We start from the raw sequence: 14,792 nt of genomic DNA on the forward strand, positions 1-14,792 counted from the left end.
CCACGTGTAGATGTATTTCTACTGTATCTGTGGGAAGGAAGGTGATCTCCGCGTCTTACTCTTCCACCATCTTCTCTTCCATACAGTTTTGATTTTGTAGTTTTGTAGTATACTTTGAAACTAGGGAGCATAATACTTCCAGTTTTGTCTTTCCTTCTTAAGATGATTTTGGCTACTTGGGGTTTTTTGTGACAGCAAACAATTTAATAGATATGTATAGATATATGTATACACACACAAGAATAAGAATATATTAGATAGATATTAATAGAATGTATTCTTCTATTACACTTATTAAACAATTTCCAAATCTATAATGTTCTTGGTCACAAAGGAAACTTTCATAAATTTCAAAAAGGGATGATTTTACAAGATACATTTTTATTCCAAGTATAGAATTACAATCTGGAAGAGAAATATCATAAAAACGTAAGGAATAAATATATGCCATTTCAAATAACTCCATATCCAAGGGAAAACAAAACTGATATTACAAGTCATCAAATAATAAGCAAAAGATATTATTTCATACACAAACCCCAATATACAGCCAAATCTCTATACAGAGGAAAATTGTTAACTTTAAATATTCTTATAATTAAAGCAGAAAGGTAAAAACTTAGTAAAATAAATATTCAACTTATAAAATTAGGAAAATAGAAAAAAAAGAGTAGGCAGTGAATCAATAAAAAGAAAAACCAAGATTAATTTAATACAAAAGAGAAAGTGTGTGTCTGTGTGCCTCTGTGTGTGCATATATGAATACAATTTATATATAATTTGAATATATATATAATTTGAATACATTTATATGTAATTTGACTATATATAATTTGAACAGACAAATGAAATAGATGAAATCCCTGACCAGTTGATACATTACTTAGAAAACTTTCAGTTATATACCTAGATCAATTTCTGTTATGAATTCAGATGGGAAGTTTAAATAATACATTAGCAAACTGTATCCAGCAATGAATTAAAGGTAATACACCAAATTAGAGCAGAATTTTTTCTATCAAAGTAGTTCATTACATGAACTTACTGATGGAGAAAAACTGTAAGATTGTGTCCATAAATACCAAGAAGATATTTGATATAATTCATCAGACATTCCTAGTTAAAATAAACACGGATTAAAATATAAGTAGAAGGAAACTGAGTAAATATGATAAAAACCAATTATCAAAAGAAAACTATATCCTAATGAACCATGAAATACTGAAGCATTTCTATTAAAATCAGAAGAAAGATAGGCATGCCTGTCATCACCATATTATTAGACATTGTTTTAGAAGCTGTAGTTATTACAAAAAAAGTAAGAAAATGAAATATCTCCTATATATGTAGCATATATGAAATATAAAAATTATCTTTATTTGTTATGATGTAATTGTATGCCTAGAAATCTCACAAACTCAATAAAATCCATTAGAATTAGTATTATAGTTTATTAAGTTTCTGGATTAAAAAAATGCAAAAATTAGTAGCTTTTATTTATATCAATTATAATGGATAGGAAGTTAAAATGTAAAAAACATATCTCACTCACAATGGTGATAAAAATCTCTAAAATGTTTAGGAATAAATTTATCTGAAAGACACCAACAAATACTAAAGTAATGGAGAGACCTATGATACCTTGAGTAGGATGACTTAACAATAAGAAGTGATAATTCTAAACTAATAAATACATTTAGTGCTATTTCAATGAAAAGCCTATTTAATATTTTTGACACTAGGAAAAATGATCTTAAAATGAATTGGAATAATACATGCCTGAGAAGAGCCAAGAAAATTTTGAAAAAGGAGACTTTGTGTAGCAAAGTCTTGCCTTTCTGAATATTGAAATTTATGTTAAAAACTACAGTGATAAAAGCTGTATATTGGCATGGGAACTGATAATACATCCATGGATATGTTTATATATTTATATATAGACTTGTGTGTTAACAGATCCAAATGTATACATAGAACTTTATAAACGACAAAAATAACATCTCAGTTCAAGGGAAAAATAATGGTATGGGCATAATTTGTCATCTATCTGGAAGAAAACAGAGCCCTACTTTATATCATATACAAAATTAGATTCCAGGTGGATTAAGTCTCTAGATGTTAATAATTAATGCAAAATAATAGAAATACATTTCAGAGAATAAAACTTAGATAAATTTGTGTGCATAAAGGGTGACAAAACAAAACAAAAAAACCCAACAAAATTTGTAAAAAGTTATAGACTGGAAAAAAAACCTCGTAACCTGACAAAGGGCTAATATTTCTGTTGTATAAAGAACCTCTAAAAATTGATAATAAAACACAAACAACTCGTAAAAATGGGCAAAACACATGAAGGCATTTATCTGAATAACAAATGTAAGTGGCTAAAACTCGTGAAAAATATGCCTTTCCTTTCCAGTAATGAGGAAAATGTAAATTAAAACAAAAATGAAATTCCATTTTCTCCCAACGGGTTGGAAAAGATTAAAAAGAGCAATCACCTTCATTGCTCATGGAGATAAAGGAAAAGGGGCCAGGCACATATTACGATGGGAATGTAAATTGCTACAATTTCTTTTTTTAGAAAGAAATCTAATCCTCCCCACCATTTTATTCATTTTAATATAGCGTTGTTTGTACAGGTACAAACGTGTGAACTTTCTGAAAAACCATCAACTGGGAAATATTTGAATAAGTTGTTATATATTTAATATTAAGCAGATGTTAATAACAATGAGTTACAACCATATGAATTAATCTGGACAAATGTCCACGATGTACTAAGCTAAAAAATCAAATTGTGGATAGTATGTTCCCATATCTGTTTTAAAAAAAAACACAAAAATGAAACAAAAATAGCCTCTATGTATGTATTAAGGTAGAGTGATACCTTTATATGTACCTATAAAATTTTTAATATTGAGGTACATATAAAATTTTTAATATTGAGTATCATAGAAGCTTGGGACTGGAAATTGTGTATATGGCTTAATTTTTTCCCATGAGCTTGAAGTGCCTTTGTAATAAAAATCACCGACTCCTACCCCCACCCCATTTTTACTAAGATATAATTGAAATGTAACATTGTATGAGTTTAAGGGGTACAACCTAATGATGTAATATATGTAGGTGGTGTGAAATGATCACCACAATAAGTTAACATCCATCACCTCACATAGTTACAATTTTTTTCCTTCTGATGAGAAAGATAACCTAATATTTTAAGAGACTGGGAACCACTGGTTAAGTCAAGAGAACATAAAGTAGAAGGTGTATCCTAGCCCTGCCCCTAACTTGCAATGTGACATTTTTTGCCTTTATTTCCTTGCCTCTAAGGTGTGAGTGGTGGTGACTGTCCTATGGAATTAGGTTACAGTGTCGTAGTGAAGATAAAACGAGGGATGAAGACAAACATAATTTGGATAGTTAAATGGTATTGAAATGCAAGCTATTTATCCTCAAGAAAATTCTCAGACATTCTCAATTTCTATGATGCAGGTGACAAAACCTCCCGAGGAAGCATCTTCCCTTCCCAATGGTGATGTGACAGGAGAAGCACAGAGCACCACAGAGGTAAGAGCTGGTATCTTGAACCATCTCCTGGAGACCCATTTACTCAGAATGTCTACTAGGTTCTAATCTTTTCATATCTGTTTGTCTATCTGTCTACCTCACCTATCTATCTATCTATCTATCTATCATCTATCTATCATCTCTCTTTCTATCTTTTTTAATCTCTAAAATTATAAAGCCTCTTTCCACACAAGCAATAGAAAGTAAATACTCCCTAAATATGGAATCCTTTGGACTTCTCTTCACAAGCCTTAAATGGGTGAATTAACTCCTATTAGGGTCTTTATTACTCTACCATGCACATGAGTCAGGTCTATGGACTTACACCGACAGATCCAATCAGCAATGTCGAGGGTTGGTGATCCCATACTCTAGGGGTTAAGTGACTAATACACAGACGTCCATGTTTGCTTTGTTTATGTATTGTGTATCTAAATAAGGAAACAACAGCACGTGTGGTCTGGTGTTGCCTTAGAAGCTTAACCAAGGTTAGTGATACCATGGGTTTCCTTTATGACCAGGGAACAGAGAAGGCTGAAGAAAGTGGACAGCACGAGGCACAGAAAGAGGGCAGTGAAGATGCGGGCGAGCTCACCGGATCCCCAGAGAAGAATGTGAGTGTTTGCTTTTTTCACTGTAGTTTCACTGGATTCAGTTCTGTTCAACAAGCATTTATTTAGCTCTGCCAGGTGCCAGGAATCTTTCTGGGCACACGAGAGTGGGCGTGAAAGTAAGGAACTGAGGGTTTAGCCAGGAGGCAGCAGGTAATTTTCACTTAATGTGTTAACTGCTGTGTTCAAGGTGGGTAGAGGGCTGAAAGGAAGCCAGAGGAAGGACCCTGAACCCAGGCCTGGAGTGACAGGCTACGCAAGACTTTAATGATTTGTCATTGTGTTGTTACGGTTAGGTTGGGTTCATGTTCTTTCTAAAGCAAGGGACCTTATGCCTTGGTCATGTGTAGTGATGGACTCCTATCACACTTGTCGACTTAAAAAAAGTGTACAATGTGAGCGTTGTGAGTTAAGTTTTATTTGGGGCAGAATGAGGAGTATAGCCTGGGAGATAGCATCTCAGACAGCTCGGAGGAACTGCTCCGAAGAGGTAGGGGGAAACGTCAGTACACATGTGATTTTGGTAAAGGGGAGTCCATGCAATCAAGAGCATATTTTTGGCAGAAGGTTGTTGCTAGTCACGAGGAGCAGATGTCAGCATGAAGGATTTTAGTGCTTTTCTAGATATGACGAGAGATGCAAGAATTGGGCTCATAAAATCTTCTCCTGAAAGCATCTAACTATCTGAAGACCTGTTCTGCGAGTCTTTCCCAGAGCACAGAGTGCCTCATTCCTGATCTCCACACCGAACTCCTTTCAAGGGGTGTTGAAGGTCAGCAGCTGCAGCAGCTCCTGATTTAATCCTTGCAGAGGCAGATGGCAAGTGCCAGTTTGTAGCTGGCGTACTCCAAGAGGATTTGTGGGAAGCCAATGGGAGCTGAGGATCATAGGGTCCCTGGGGGAGGGAAACTGACACCAATTCAAAGCCAATCGGGGAATCTCAGGGCCCCGCTGATGCAAGGCCTGTGAGCTAATTCTAAAGCGTTCCAATGCAGGGCCCGCAGGGTAAAGGGCCGAGGGGAGAATGTGGTTCTGGAAGCACCAAGCTAAGATAATGGTGGATCAGATGGGCTACTTATTCAAGGAATTCTGAAAACGTGGTTGGGAAGCCAGGCAAAGGGGAAACCCTGGAGCCACCAGGGAGCCCGAATGGGCTGAGCCTCCTCTTGGGAGAATTTCAGGGGGCTTCGGCCTTGGGCCAATTGTAGCAAAGACTACTTACCAAACCCCGATGGTTTGCAATTGTACCTATTTATTGATTCCAGGAGAGATGTGGACAGCTTTTAAGATCACTGGATTCTTGTTCCCAGCAGATGGAATTTGACTAGGAAAAGGGCCAAGACTGACAACCACGTTGTGGAAAATGGGGGTGGCATCAGTTTGTCTTTATCATAAGGAATTTAAATTTGGGAGGAACCAAGGCAATAAATTCCCTTATGTTTGAATACTGCTATTTCAAAATGTTGATGATTTAAGACCCTTTGACGTTTCTGTTTTGAAGAAAGATGAAATCTTCAGTCTTGACCTAGAAGTTAGGTGGGGTTTCATGGCAGCCTGTATAATTCAGAAATAATCAATTTAAGGTGAAATAGAGTGACAATTTAATTATCCTGTAATTTATAAAAATCTTTAAAAACGTTTTATAATTTGAACTTTCCATGAATTGACTAATGCACTGGTACAGCATTATTGATTTACATGTTGAAATTCAGTTTGCTCCTTTTAAGACAGAGAGACAAAGGTAAAAACATTACACACCCAATCCCTTTCTCCCATGAGACCAAGAGGAAGACAGCATTTTAAAAATCAGACCCTGACTTCTACAGCAAGGGCAGGGTTGGCTTCAGCTTCTCAGCCGCTGGGCTGGTTAGTTCAATGAAGTGATAATCCATCCAGCTTGGGAATTCTCTTTGCTAATATTTTTAAAAATTGTGAGCCCTTTACAAAGTAAATTATAGTCTTGTGAATCCTAATAGGAATTAAAAACATCGCTGTGTTATTTTTGCTTGGGCTGCGATGAAGAAATGACTACATAGAATACTTTTATTTTAGGTGAATATAGTATTAACATTAATGATCAACTCTTTAATAATATTTATTCTACATAAAGAGAGATTTTGACTTGTTCTCATTTGACAAGTGGTACATGCTCTTTGACTTGCTGTAATTCAGTTAAATAAGGAAAAAACTATGATTAGTCAGTGAACATTAAAAATGACATAACATGATTAGCTTTGGGACTGAATATATAGGAAACTCGAATGAAATTTAAAAAAGAGACAAAAACGATCTGATATTTGGGATGCTTGCATTTTGTGCTTCAAATACCTTCTGTCTGTTTTTCTGGTTTTTGGATTGTTTTTCAAGGTTAAGATGGGAAGGCGTCTTGGCTATTTGACATCACATCTTTCCCGGCTGTGCACCCAGGCTTACATGGGCTTATTTGTGATGAACAGAAAGGCCAATTAGATCATGTGTTTTCGCTCTTTAACACGATTTTTTATTTTATTTTATTTTTAAAATTTTATTGACGTATAGTTGATTTACAATGTTGTGTTTAATTTCTGCTGTATAGCACAGTGATTCAGTTACACCTGTTATATATATATCCTTTTTCATATTCTTTTCCATTATGGTTTATCACAGGATATTGAACATAGTTTCCTGTGCTGTACAGTAGCACCTTCTTGTTCATCCATTCTCTATATAATAGTTGGCATCTGCTAACCCCACACTCCCAATCCTTCCCTCCTCCACCATCCCTTCCCTTTGGCAGCCACAAGTCTGTTCTCTATATTTGTGAATCTGTTTTTGATTGTAGATAAGTTCGTTTGTGTTGTATTTTAAATTCCACGTATAAGTGATATCATATGGTATTTGTCTTTCTCTTTCTGAGTTACTTCCCTTAGTATGATAGTCCCTAGGTCCATCCACGTTGCTGTAAATGGCATTATTTCATTCTTCTTTATGGCCAATAGTATTCCATTGTATATATGTACCACACTTCTTTATCCATTCATCTGTTGATGGACATTTAGGTTGTTTCCATGTGTTGGCTATTGTACTAGGTTGGCCAAAAGGTTCGTTTGGGTTTTTCCCTAAGATGTTATGGAAAAACGCCGAACGAACTTTCTGGCCAACCCAATAAATTGTTAATGCGAATTTTTAAAGTACCAGTCACATCCAGTAGACTCTTCTCAGATAAATCTAAGGTTTTTAGATAAAATCTCTGGCTCTGTTGAAACCATTTTGGGGAAATCTCATGGATTTGTACCTTTTGCTCCTCCAGCCCATTGTATCTAAACCGCAGCTCCCTGTGCTTCCTTCTCTAACCAACATTCTGTGAGGGATATAAATAACATAATCTTTGTGGCTCCAGATTTGGTTCATAACACTTCTGGCCGTGGACCGTCAGCTTCACTAATTTCTCTAGACGCCATAATGTCTGCTTTATGCCCCCACCTCCTGGCTGGCAGGAGATTAAATCTGGGTGAAGCGTTTCGGAGACTCACTCCTCCTTGGGGACTTAGAGTCATCATGGGGTCTTCAGTGGTGACTGGAGGGGAGAGGGCCCTGGTTCTTTGTGGTGGTGACTTTGTGACGTGGGTTTCCTGCTGCCTCTTGGCAGCTGTTGACGCTGGTCCCTCAGCTTGGTTCAGGCCCTCTGCCCTGGCTGGACGTGGCCATGCCTCTCACAGTGACCAGTCGCATGCTTCCTCGTACATCGTGCCCAGGTGCTACCCAGATGCCCCAGTGGTCCCTGCAATCTGGCTGCTTCATCTTCTCAGCTCCAAGCCCTAAGCTCCAAGCTCATTTTTCCAGGGATTATCTAGCTTCCTCGCCTCTTTCAACTCCAGGATTTTGATAAGCAAGGCTTATAACTTCTTCCCTAGAGGCGGAGAACCAGAACAAGTATGAGGCTGTCTTCTTGGAGTGTGGGGAATGACAGTAACTCTATTCCCTCCCTCTAATTTTGGGTAGTAGGGAGAACAAAATGAGAATTCTTATCCTGGTATATACAGTCATACTATTCATGACAAGGAATACAAATGTATTTTAACCTCTTATTCTGAAATGATTACAGAGTATGAAATGATTACATAGTACAGAGTCCTGTGTGCCCTTTGCCTGGCTTCCGCTAATGATGACATCTCAGATGGCTGCAGTAGGAGATGGAAACCAGGAGTATGACATTGGTGCATCTCTGTTAAGTAGACTTGCAGACCTTATTCAGGGTTGGCCATTTTTTTCAAACCTTTCATTTGTATGTTAAAAGTCATTCCTCTGTGTGTTAAGAACCATTTTCAAGTGTGCAGTGGTAACAGCTCCCTCCAGCGGCTGGTGGTGTTAAAACGAGTGACAGACCAGCTAAGTGAGTGTCTGAGTTGTGTTCATCTGATCTCAACCATTGCACATGTTTACTCAGTACACACTTGCAAATGTTCAAAGGATGCCATTTTAATGGGGAAAATATTTACCGAAGAATATCACATTGATTTGAAAAAAAGAGATGAGGACAGAAACTGTTATCTCCTTTAGCGAGGTGGACTTCCTCTGACCACCAACCCAAGCCTCTGGGGTTCTTACACACAAGATGCTGAGGTGTATATTTCCAACTTGCTGACAGGTTGGGGCAGCGTTTGGGAGGCAAGATGGTGCACACTGAAAAGATCGCTCATTCCTGCCTCAGAAGGTGTCACCTGTAGCTTCAGTCCCCCTGTAGAGAGGGGACTTCATGGTCCCCTTCCCTGATGACCCAGGGAGGGATGAGGGGATAAGGAGGAGAGGGGAGGCTTGTGAACAGTACCAGAGGAGTAAAGGAGGAAAGCAGGTCACCTCAGCTTCTGGGCACACTGAGAAGGGGACTACAGACTGGGGGTGTCATGAGAACATTATGAAACCCTGGAAATGGAGAAGACGCAGCTTGTTCATCTTGGTGTTTGGTTTCCATCGAGGTCAAAGTATTTTACATGGTATTCTTTGCTAACTCAGTGGTCCTCTCCAAAATCTTCTAAGACCTTGGCTTGACTGACTACATGATTATGGTCTATAAGTCTTCCCCACTTTGCTTCCTCCAAAATCTGTCTTGAGGATAGTTGCTCAACCAAGGGGTGGGCATTGGTTTAGGTCCTCCACAAGCTCGTGAGTCTAAGGCTGCGTCCCTGTACTGTCTGCAGATGGGGAGAACCTTGCTCTTGCCCCTGACCTTCAACCTCTCTGAGGCTGGCTGCCCTCCTCAGGTCCCTCTGGACTGGCCCCCGCCCTCCTTCCACACCAGCCACTTGTCCTAACCAGCCACTGCCTGACACTCACCGTGGCTGACACCTGTCCTTAGTCCTGGCCACGTGCCACATCTGCAGCCTGCCTCCCTGGCCAAGTTCCCAACAGAAATAGCTGTTGGTGAGGTTCTAAGACTTTGAAGGCTTCCTCTGATTAGCTTTCTTAGAAGAACAACAAGGTAAAATGATTTTAAGTTGTAGCTTCGTCAAGTGAATGATTCATACCCTATCCTAAGATCCTGCAAAATCTCAACTTAATTGACCATGTGATTATAATTATCTTAAAAATAACCTTTTGCCAATATAATTATTTGCCAACCATAAAAATCAATCCAAGCATTGTATATAGATGACTTTTAAGGATCTACCTAATTCTGACACTTTATAATTCTGTGAGCTAAGGATGGATGTTTAAGTTTTTATTTAATTAATATATCCCACCTCCTCCTAAGAAAAATTTGAGGCGTGAGTGGCATACATAAATACCTTCATTCAACATTTTATTGACAGACTGAATGCTGCCACATGCCGGGCAGTCCAGGGACTGAAAATGAGCTTCTATTCTGGTGGAGCTGGTGATGGTCATAGCCAAGGTTCTTCAAAGCTTACCTGACCTTTTGAGGCTAAGTATTTCTATAAATTCTCTGAGCAGTTACTTTCTCTATTTAATGTCTCTTTCAAGAAATTAAGATCAATTCAGATATTGATAAAGCCCTAGGTCCCTCGGTAATTGCTGCTAGCTAACCTGTAAAAGTTGAGATTAGCACTTATTTCTGTAAGAACCCCTACTGCCCTCCAGCCTAGGTCTAAGGATAATCCCATTTTTAATAGTGTGTTTTTTTGTTAATTCATTTGTTTCAGCTGTACACAATTAATAAAAATAATTGGATTTAGAAAAATGTAAAACTCTACATAGCTAACAATTCTGTGTTGCATATAGTGAATTTTAATTTGATCTCATGTGGATAAGAAGAAAATGAATGTTCTTTGAGATCTAAAGAGTAAATAGGAGACTTTATAGGTTCATTTATCTAGTCACTTAACACATTTATTGAGCTTATACCTTGGTTCCAGACAGTGGCTGGGTCCTGGAGATCCAAAAATGAATAAAGACACAAGTTGTGCCCCAAGGAGTACACAGACTAGTTAGGGAGACAGATAAATAAATGATGATTATGGTAGCAAATAAGGGAGTCCCTTAACTCAGGCTTATGGGTCAGGAAAGTCTTCCTTGAGAAGATCATTTTAAGCAGTGTCCTGGAAGGTGCCGCTGATGTGAGAAAGTTGTATGTGACTGTTAGCTGAAATAAAGAATCATGAGGCTAGAGAGGTGAGCAGGGACCAGATCATGGTGGCCTTTCAACCGTTCTAAGGATTATGGATTTATCTTGAAAAGATGGAAAGTTTTCAACACAAGGGCAGCATGGTAAGGTGGGTTGTCTTTTAGAGTGGCATCTCTGGCTACTGTGTGGAGAACAGGTTGGAGATAAGGAAGACTAGAGGTGATGTAACCCCGGTGAGAGAAGATGGCGGTCCTGGCAAAGGAAGGACAAGGCATGGGCAGAATGAGACAATATTAAAGAGGTGCAATCAACACGTCGCTGAGAAACCAACACCCGGTTTTTGCAACAAGTGCAGGACTCTCTTTTCCTGGACTTTATTTTAGCTTTAAAACTTGCTGTGTTGCCAGAATTAAGTTGGAGATTCCCAGTGCTGGGGAACCTCTTGGGCTGACTCAGTCTTGGCTGGCTGGATCAGGTTTTCACATTTTGAATTTTCTTTGCCAGTCTCAGAAATCTGAGAGTATTGCTCTGAAGCTGGCCAAAAACGTGAGGCTGGGCCAGAGCAGGTGGCAGTGTGCTGGGTCCTCCACCACCTGCCTTCCATGAGAATCTTGAGAGGCAGCATGGAAGAGTAGGAAAGAGACTAAATTAGGAACAAGGAATCTTGAAGTGAGTCCTGGTCATGTTACTTACTTGTGGTCTGATTCTGGGCACATTACTTAACTCTGTGGTCTTGGTGTCCTCATCTGTCCATAGAAGGGACTGGGTAAGAGGATGTAAGCAAATATGAGATTGCTTTCAACTCCCTCAGTCCAAAATTCCATGAGCTCAGGGATGGGAAGGTTCTTATTTCTTTGCAATTTTAGGAGATATCGCCTGGTTCTCCCACTTTGATCTGGGGGAAATAGAAATTCCAGTGGGTTGGCAGAGTGGAGACCTGTTTGAGCCCAGGATGGCCTCACTCTTTCTTACCTTAAAGTTTCTTTCTTTAACCAGAAATCAGTGTTTAAATATTACATGGTTCAGAAATGTTATCATTTTGTTCTGATGCTGAAAAAGCTTTTGATCTGTTTTTATTAATGGTTCAGAACTGAAGTAAAGGCATGCTTATAAGGACATAGAAGCCAAAAAGCCATAATTTTGTTCAAATTTTCGAATTGCTTATGTATATGGTTTGAAATTTCCCTGATAGCTCTATAGGTCTGCAATATGCTTTAGATATAGATACAGAATCAAACATATAATTAAGCAGTATTACTAATTAGTTATATTTTCTCAGGAGTAAGAGTGATGAAAATATGTCTTTAATTTCATAATATTCCAAGGGCTTGAAATCTAATGCATGAAATAAGGAGGCATTGCTCAGTTATCATATCTTTGCTATTGATATGTTTTCTCAATAAATAGATGCCTTTCATTTTGATAAACATGCATTTTATTATAGTTTGCTTAATTTTCATTTATTTTTTAAATTAAAAAATTTTTATATGTTTTAATTTTTTTATTTTCATACAATTTTTAAAGGTCACTTTTAATTTACAGTTATTACAAAATATTGGCTATACAGTTTGCTTAATTTTTAGATTCAACTTAAAAACTTATGCGAATTTATATTTTTCTTTCATTTCTGTTTATGGACTTAAGGAAGAAGAGGGAGAGACAGCAACAGAAGAGGTACAGTAGCATATTTCACAGTCATGTTGTACTTAATAAAAGCATCTTTTAGGTGAGAGAGTTGCAGCTTTAGCCACATTCTCCTTGTTCTTCATGATACAGAGAAGTGGATGCAACCCACACTCCCAGAAAGTCCTCCTTTAGCCTGCCAAGAAGAGAAATAAAATAAGATGGAGATACATTTATCAAAGGGAGATTGATGGGGAAACAGGGTGTGGCTTTGGACTCTTTTCTGAGCCTCCTGTGGTGAAGATGTCATCAGTGAAGTCAGGCCAGGCTGGACCAAGTCCTTCAGTGGAGATTTCTTCTCTATTTTTTCTTCCCACCCCATTGAGTAGCACACACTTTATGAAGCTTGCATGGTGCTTACTGGTGTTGTTTGATTGCCTCCTATTCACTTTGTTGGTGAGGGAGGGATTCTCTCCCTCTGGTTACAGGAATGGCACAACACCTGCCACTGGACAGGTGAGATGGACAGTGGTTTATTAGTCACACGTTCTCCAAGCCCAAGGGATGAGGCTATCCACGCATGCAGGGCCCCACAGGGGGGGTCACTTGGGACCAGAGTGAACAATTGGGGGCAGTGGGAGGCAGGCTTTGTAGTATCAACAGGGTGGGGTGTCCCCTGGTCCATGTGGAGGATGTGATTGGCCTGTTTGCATAATTCTGGGGGATAAACAGGCACTGTGTCTGGTCCCTTGATAAGGAGGGCTGCTCAGGTGGGAGACCCAATCTGTGGGAGCAGAAGGGGAGGTGAACCAGTGGTCAGGCCATTTTAAGTCTTCCCTATTTTACCAGATGTTAAGGCAGCAGATAATACTGAGTCTTAATTTTAGGTCTTGCACCACAGGTGTGTACCTTAGACACCATGAGGTTTAAACATGCAGCTCATCGCTTAGCATCTGGAAGATATTTGACATTAGGTAACCACATGGTTCCAGGATTTCTAGTGGGGATCTACCCAGGGGGAGCATTATTATTTGTAGTGTGTGTGGGGGGCTTTTTTTTTTTTTTGGAGTAGCGTTGATTTACAATGTTGTGTTAGTTTTAGATGTACAACAAAGTGATATTATAATGATATAGATATATACTCTATATATCCATATATTCTATACATAGAATATATGTCCATATATATATTCTACATAGAATATACATATCCATATATATTCTATATATTGTATTATAGAATATATCATATATATTCTATATATTGTATATATAGAATATATATCATATATATTCTATATATCTACACATAGAATATATATATTGTACATATTCTATATATAGAATATATATTCTACGTGTAGAATATAATCCATATATATCCTATATATTCTGTATGTAGAATATATATATGCATATATTATTCTATGTATTCCAGACATAGAATATATATCCATATGTTCTATAGTCTATACATAGAATATATATATATTCTAAATATTCTATACATAGAATATATATATATTCTATGTATAGAATATATATATCCATATCTGTATTCTATATATTCTATATATAGAAAAAAAATATCCATATCTATATTCTATATATTCTATATATTCTATATATATAATATATATATCCATATCTATATTCAGTATATTCTATATATAGAATATATAATTCTTTTTCAGATTCTTTTCCCTTATAGGTTATTATAAACTATTGAGTATAGTTTCCTTGCTATACAGTAGGTCCTTGTTGGTTATCTGTTTTATACATAGTAGTGTGTATATGTCGATCCTGAGCTCCTAATTCATCCCTTCCCACAAGGGAGCACTAACAACTTGAGAAGAATTTTTTTTTTTTAACCCTGTTTGGGAGCATTTGCCCTTTAATTTGCATTTAAAATCAGTTTCTTTAAATATTTTAGTTACAAATGCTGAATAGTGAAGACATAGGAGATGCTGCAGGCACTCAGTACTGGCTCCCACCCCATCCCCCTAACCCAGCCCCCAGGCCTTGCTTCTTCGCTCAAAATGCATATGGGCACCCTGCACTAAATAAATGGCTCCCCGTGTCAAGTGTCAGCAGCCTCAGGACTGGATGCAGTTGGATACGAAGTGATGAAGCCCAGTAGCTTTCATGACAGGATGTGTGCATTTAACCATGCTCCGAAGAATTCCAATGATTGTGCCCAGACCCAAGGCAGTACCTCAGAGGTGACATTTGCCATTTCCCCACTGTGTGGGAGCCTCAAGTTGGCTTGCCTGTCGAATCTGCACTTTATTATCTGGATGTTGGGGATTTTAACTTTAACCCCTAACAGGGACGGCATCATGTCAATGTGTGGATGAATCTTTTCCGAGGATGTTAGTGGATTCTGGGGGCAGGTCCAAAGTGACATTCTCGGATTCTCCCTA

At 38.1% G+C, this 14,792-nt stretch overlaps 1 protein-coding gene across 3 annotated transcripts in view; it reads left to right on the forward strand.

Annotated features, from left to right (window-relative positions):
* The window catches only part of LOC118894338 (SH3 domain-binding glutamic acid-rich protein-like), a 45,088-nt gene extending 32,609 nt beyond the window's left edge, over window positions 1–12,479 (forward strand). For 2 of the 3 annotated variants that reach the window (XM_036850497.1, XM_036850498.1), the window contains exons 4-6: window positions 3,499–3,573; window positions 4,095–4,187; window positions 9,974–10,057. In XM_036850497.1, the coding sequence (XP_036706392.1) occupies window positions 3,499–3,573; window positions 4,095–4,187; window positions 9,974–10,042 (237 nt within the window). In that variant the 3' untranslated portion in view covers window positions 10,043–10,057. Of the gene's footprint in view, window positions 1–3,498; window positions 3,574–4,094; window positions 4,188–9,973; window positions 10,058–12,390 lie in introns of those variants that run through there. The other variant, XM_036850499.1, reaches the window with a different exon arrangement.
* The last annotated feature ends 2,313 nt before the right edge of the window (window positions 12,480–14,792 follow it).

This window comes from Balaenoptera musculus, chromosome 4, assembly GCF_009873245.2.
Source record: "Balaenoptera musculus isolate JJ_BM4_2016_0621 chromosome 4, mBalMus1.pri.v3, whole genome shotgun sequence".
NCBI lineage: Eukaryota > Metazoa > Chordata > Mammalia > Artiodactyla > Balaenopteridae > Balaenoptera > Balaenoptera musculus.